The sequence below is a fragment of the Lygodium microphyllum genome, chromosome 15, assembly GCF_053477565.2.
Source record: "Lygodium microphyllum isolate KBCC chromosome 15, Lygodium_microphyllum_v1.1.10, whole genome shotgun sequence".
Taxonomy (NCBI): domain Eukaryota; kingdom Viridiplantae; phylum Streptophyta; class Polypodiopsida; order Schizaeales; family Lygodiaceae; genus Lygodium; species Lygodium microphyllum.
In genome coordinates, this window is record NC_141149.1 from 70,363,848 (window position 1) to 70,369,687 (window position 5,840).

Consider the following 5,840-nt stretch of genomic DNA (forward strand, 5'->3'; position numbering starts at 1 on the left):
TCATTTCTTCCTCCATGGCTTCTTGCCGCAAGATGTTCCTTAATTACATCACAAAACTTGGTAGATTCTTCATCTTTCTTAACCTTTGATAATAATGCAAAGTGTACGATTGTAAAATTAGTATAGGAAAACCTCTCAAATTGATGTCTTTATAGTCATAGATGGGATTCCCAATCAGCATCCAAACTTTCTTATAAGAAGAGTCATAGACAATATTAAAAGGTCCAAGAAGATCATCAATTGCCATTGCCTTTCCTTTACTACAAGAGACAAAACTAATTTAGAATTCCTCCTAGATAGTTGTTCCCTTGGGCTCTTCAAGATCAACAAGAAAATTTCCTCTTTCCATTTTCTTGGGCAAAACCTATCAAGCTTTTGAAGATTTATACAAAGTAATTGTAAATCTTTGTTTATCTACAAACATAGAAAAGGGCATGGTGAAGTGCCAATCCCATAACTAGTTCTCAAGAAGCAATTGAGCCATTTGATTTGCATTTGACCTTGTAGACATATTTGCATCCCATAGAGTTCTTCCCTTCCAAAAGTTTAACCAAATCCCAAGTGTCTAAAGACTATCATTTCTCCCTCCATGGCTTCTTGCCAACAATGTTCCTTGATTACATCACAAAACTTGGTAGGTTCTTTGTGTTTCTTAACCTTTGATATAAATGGAAAGTGCATGGTCGTAACATTATTATAGGGAAACCTGCCAACTTGATGTCTCAATCTTTGAGATCTCCATGGTTGAGGTGCCCTGTTGTTGGATTTACCTCTTTCATGTGGAGGTGCATTTTTATGTTGTCTAATCCTAGGTGTAGTCATATATGTGATTCCCAATTTAGGATCCAAACTTTCTGATATAGAAAAGTCATATTCAGTATTAGCAGGTCCAAGAAGATTGCCAACAACTACTATTGCCTTTTTCTAATTGCAAGAGTCAAACTAATTCAAAATTCTTGCTAGATAGTTGTTCCCTTCGACTCTTCAAATTCAACAAGAAAATTTCCTCTTTCCATTACTTGGGTAATCCCTATCAAACTTTTGAAGATTTTTTTGAAGTATTTTCATATATTTGATTATTTGCAGAAATACAAAAGGGCATGGAGAAGTGCCAATCCCCGGAACTAGTTCTCAAGAAGCAACGACTTTAGTAATAAAAAAGAAACTATGTTCCATTGCACGATAATTTTCCAAAACACCTTGCTATATATATATATATTGTCAATATTCCAAAAATTAGAAGCATAATAGCTGCCAACAACTTGTAAGAAGCTTTTTGTTATATTCTTTGATTGGCATTAAAAAATCACAATAGTTTCTCCATTTCTCTCTTCCCCTTTCTTCCCCAAAACCAAAGAAACTCCAAAAATGGGCTTTGCCTTTGGGAGTCCAACAAAAATCATCACAAAAGTAGGCTACAATGGCAATGGCCAATGGGACATACCTCATCCCAAGGGAGGGGGATGCGTCTCATTCCTAGATCTAATACACGTCCAAAATCTATGTTAGAGAGCAATCTACGTGTCTCATTCTTAGATCTGCTGCCTGTCATCAGATGTCCAAAATCTATGTTAGAGAGCAAAGAGAGAAGGGCAAACAGCAAGTGCAGATTAGCCTAGGGATCATCTCTCTCTCTCTCTCTCTCTCTCTCTCTGTGTCTCGGTTTTCAATCAGAAGCCAGAAGAAGTCTGTGGGATTCTGTCATGGGCTCCACGTATAGCTCCTACTCTGCTCCTGTGTGTTCCTTTGCACTCCTCTCCATCTGTGTCTCCCCTTCTTACTATGACGATAGTCGTAGTTGCCTTTACCCCTACTACCATCCTCCTTGACCCTGCGTGTCCCTTTCTCTCTCTCTCTCTCTCTCTCTCTCTCTCTCTCTCTGCGCGCTGTGTCACATACGCTTCTTTCAAATCACACACAGACACATACGCACCTTGCTTTCCCTGCTCGTATGCCCTCCCTTTTATTGTATAACTCGCGTTTTGACCCCCTCTCGTCTTTGGCTTCCCAGCCTCTCTCCCTCTCTCCCTCTCTCTCTTTTGGTGGATTAGGGTTTCGCATCTCTGCCGCCTCGACTTTTGCCGCTCGGCGAGGCAGGACCCATTAGCATCGGTCCACACGAGAGAGAGAGAGAGAGAGAGAGAGATTTCTGCCGCATCTTTTTACCTCTGGATGCATTGACGCTCCGAAGAGCAGGAGGATTTTTCCATCCTACGATGCTTTAGTAACCATTCTCGAGTAAATCCCATCCCTTTCCTGTTCGGGTGATTAGGGTTTGGTGTCAAATCTGTCAATGCCCTGTTTCTCTCGAAAATTCTCCCCTCTTAACATATAAATTTCGCCCCTGCGACATATTCAGAGGCTGAGGGAACGGCTATCGCCATTGGGAGCAAAGGGTATGAAGATTTGATGGATGTTGAAGCCTGCGAGGACAAGTATCTTCTTAAGCAGGGCGCCTTGGAAGAGGAGTTCGAGGAGCTGCAAGCAGTAAGGCCCCACCTCTTAATTCGATTATTCATTAACGACAGTACATCAAATTAGTTACCTTCAGGACTAGTGCATAAACTAGTTTGGTGCAGTGGAGACAAGGCAATGTGGACTGCAGTATACTTAATGCATTCTGCTTTCATAAGACAATCCAGTTACAATTTAGTTTTGCTTTTGCTAGCTACACCCTTGTGGTTGCTGCGACTATTGTTGTTGTTTCAATCATCATCTGTGATCATGCGTATATGACAATTCAATTGATTCGGCAATCATGGAAAATACACACAAATAGTTGCCGAGTGTAAGTATTTGGCTGTTTGTCTAGTTTGCTAAATTCTAGACTAATTCCCACGATGATTGCCACATTGTGAATTAAGACAACATCATGACCTTCTGCAAGGGAGGGACTGCATACCTCGCTAGGTGTAGATGCAGGGGGTTGCTGAATGCACCTAGCTAGGTATGTGGTACCTCCCCAGCAGGAGCTGGGAGGAGCTCATGATGTTGAACGCTGTTTTTTTCTTTGCTGAGTGTGATTATTCATATATGCCTATCTGTTTATTTCTAAGGGCTTGACTGACAATGACCCCTTTTACCTTAGACAGCCTTGTAGAAGCACCCCATTCACATTGAATACAATAAGCTTCCTGTTGGGGGTAGCTGTAGATGAACATTAGGAAATTATGAGCACATGTGTGTATTGATATGAAAAAAAGAGATCTCTGTTGGGATTTCATATTCAAAGTGATACAAGCATACAAGCTATCTTTGAGAATCAGTGCTATTGATGCAAAGTCACCACACCCTATATTGCAATCTAAGGTAGTGTCCTCTTCTCTCATGTATGTTTGAAAAAATGACCTCCAAAAAGTCATACCACATTGCATGCTATCTGTTTCACGAAAGTTACAGGAGTATTCTGATGTACCTGCCCCTTTTGCAGGATGTGGATGAAGTGTGCCACCAGTTGCAGAGGGCCAAGGAAGTGAAAGCAAACTTGCAAGCAGAGGTCAAGTAAGCAGCCTGCATGTGTGTGGATATAAAAACTGCCACTTTAATACTGTTAATATTAGGGCCCCCATAAATGCATGTTGTTAGGTCCCATCCATGGCTCTCATACTTACACACACGCATGCATGCATACACTTATAAGGATGGCCCTTTTCCTTAGTTATTGACAGTCAACCTTTGATGGTGAGAAAAATGAATAAAGGCTAGCCCAATTAATCTGAGTTGGTCAAATAGCTCTGAAGGTGTGGAGAAACTTGAGACCTGCAGCAGGCTGTCTGCCCATCATTTAGGGACTGGAATTTGTGCAGTTGAACATTTACACACTTGTAAACAGTCAAGTTGTATAGGTTGGTTTTTAAGGACACATGTTTCCTTTAAAACTGGCAGGAGTTCAATTCCAGTGATTTTTATTGGAAACCTGGTTTTGGACATTGATGTACTAGTTTTGAAAGTCCTAACACATACAATATGAGGGCAGAAAGTACATGGGTGGGATCTTGGTGGTGTGCAGAGTCAAGAACATGGGCTGGCTGTTATGAAGTCTGCCCTAGAAAGTTTGCCCTCGTCCCAGTGTACCAGTTGCCTATCCATTCACCTCCTTTTCTCACATATTTGTAGTTTGGAATGGCCCTTACATACCTGTCACGAGTTTTTGTGATTTGTATGTGACATAGCTGCTGCATTTTCCCCTAGAAAGCTTTTCCTTATCTTCCCCCAGGTGTTTTTCCATTTATCTCCTTTTTGCGTGTTTGCATAGTTTTAATGGTCCTTATATGGATATAGATGAGCTTTTGTGGTTTGTGTGAAAACTGCTGCATTTTTGTTGCCATGCATTTCTGAAGTAGTTTTTAGTTTAGAAGAGATGGCCAACATCCTAACTATGTTGAAGCTTTTCTAAAGCTGTTTGTCACATGTTCCTACTTGCTCTGTTGATTAGTAACCAGGATAGGTCTGCTTCTATTTCCCTTTCTCAAGTTTATACTCTATCAATCCCAAATTATATTATTCTTCACGGAGCTGTCCTGCATATCTTATGTGTGTCAACCCTCAATTGTATAGCACTAGCTTTCTTAAAAAGGCTGCAGTATATAGGAGGGTAGCACAATTTGGGTTGGTGCGCTCTTGATTTCAAGCACTTTTGTAATATTTTGTTGACTCCTTAGGTTTTTGAAGAGAAGAGTTAAGATGCTGAAAGGGATGGCAACTTCTGAACCTGCATGGTGGACCAGGGATTTGAAACACACTGTAGACAGATCTTCTCAACTTGTGATGTCTGGTTGTGCCCCAGCTACAAAAAAGGTTAGTCATTTTTGTCATGTTTGCACAAGAGAGAGGATAGTGTTTGAAGAATGTTCCAAGTTTCTCTTTTCTGGTGCAGCTTTATGATGGTTCTGTACACACTGGCTCTAAGTCTCATCTTCCTCAGCATCCCACTCAGGGAACAGGGACAATACATTTAGGTTTGAAAAACAAAGACGTTGTTGGTGTCTTGAAGAAAACTTCAAGTGTGAAAGGTCCCCCTAAGGGTTTTGCACAGATGAAGAAGACTGGGAAAAGGAAAATATCTTGGCAGGATGAGTTTTCAACATAATGATCTAGGCTTTAATCTGTAAAGGATGCAATTTATATTCTTTTGTGCAGGTCAGTTTGTAGCAGTACACTCTGAATACCATAGCAATGGAATGTAGCTGAGGTTTTTTAATTGTATGGCAAAATTCACTGTTAAATCCTGCTGAATCAAAGAAGTTGCTCAGGTTGCTGGATTTGTGATATATTGTCACTTTAGATTCTTTTTGAACAGGATGTCCACGTTCATGTGTATGGGGGACTTGCTTATGTATACATGGGTTTTAATGTATTTTTTTTGATTGCTAAAATGATAGTGTCTCACTTGTTGTTTGACATTCTCCTTGGTTTTGTTTTGCTTATGGTCTCTTTTCACTTTTCATGTCACTTTTTGTCTTCATCTTCAATCCTCGTCTTATAATTAGACATAGTTTAACTTTTCATGTAACACATCAAGGTTTGTGAGACTTTACTTTTGAGTTCCAACTCACTTGTGTAGGTATTTTTCCCATGGGCTTAGTTGGCTTACATGGGTGTTATTAAGATTGCAGAGCAAGTCTTTGGATACATTCATGGATAGGGCAAGAAAAAAAAAAGTTTGAAGTATAAGTCTTGCCTTAGGTATTATCATTGCATTGTGCAAGGAGATGATGGGAAAGCTTGAAAGAGCTTGAAAACAAAAAGCTTATGATGTGTGAATCAGGTTTAGTAAATCTTAGCAAAATGATGTGAGAGAGAGAGAGAGAGAGAGAGAGAGAGAGAGAGAGAGAGAGAGA

At 40.2% G+C, this 5,840-nt stretch overlaps 1 protein-coding gene across 2 annotated transcripts; it reads left to right on the forward strand.

Annotated features, from left to right (window-relative positions):
• Positions 1 to 1,513: 1,513 nt before the first annotated feature.
• Positions 1,514 to 5,364, forward strand: LOC148024656 (uncharacterized). Of its 2 annotated transcripts, XM_087694293.1 has the most exons (5): positions 1,514 to 2,238; positions 2,360 to 2,487; positions 3,431 to 3,501; positions 4,662 to 4,797; positions 4,877 to 5,364. In XM_087694293.1, the coding sequence occupies exons 2-5, from the start codon at positions 2,410 to 2,412 to the stop codon at positions 5,087 to 5,089; spliced, it is 498 nt and encodes a 165-aa protein (XP_087550419.1). In that variant the 5' UTR covers positions 1,514 to 2,238; positions 2,360 to 2,409; the 3' UTR covers positions 5,090 to 5,364. The 2 variants fall into 2 exon arrangements, with proteins under 2 accessions (XP_087550419.1, XP_087550418.1); XM_087694292.1 differs by having other exon boundaries at positions 1,516 to 2,487; positions 4,877 to 5,363.
• The last annotated feature ends 476 nt before the right edge of the window (positions 5,365 to 5,840 follow it).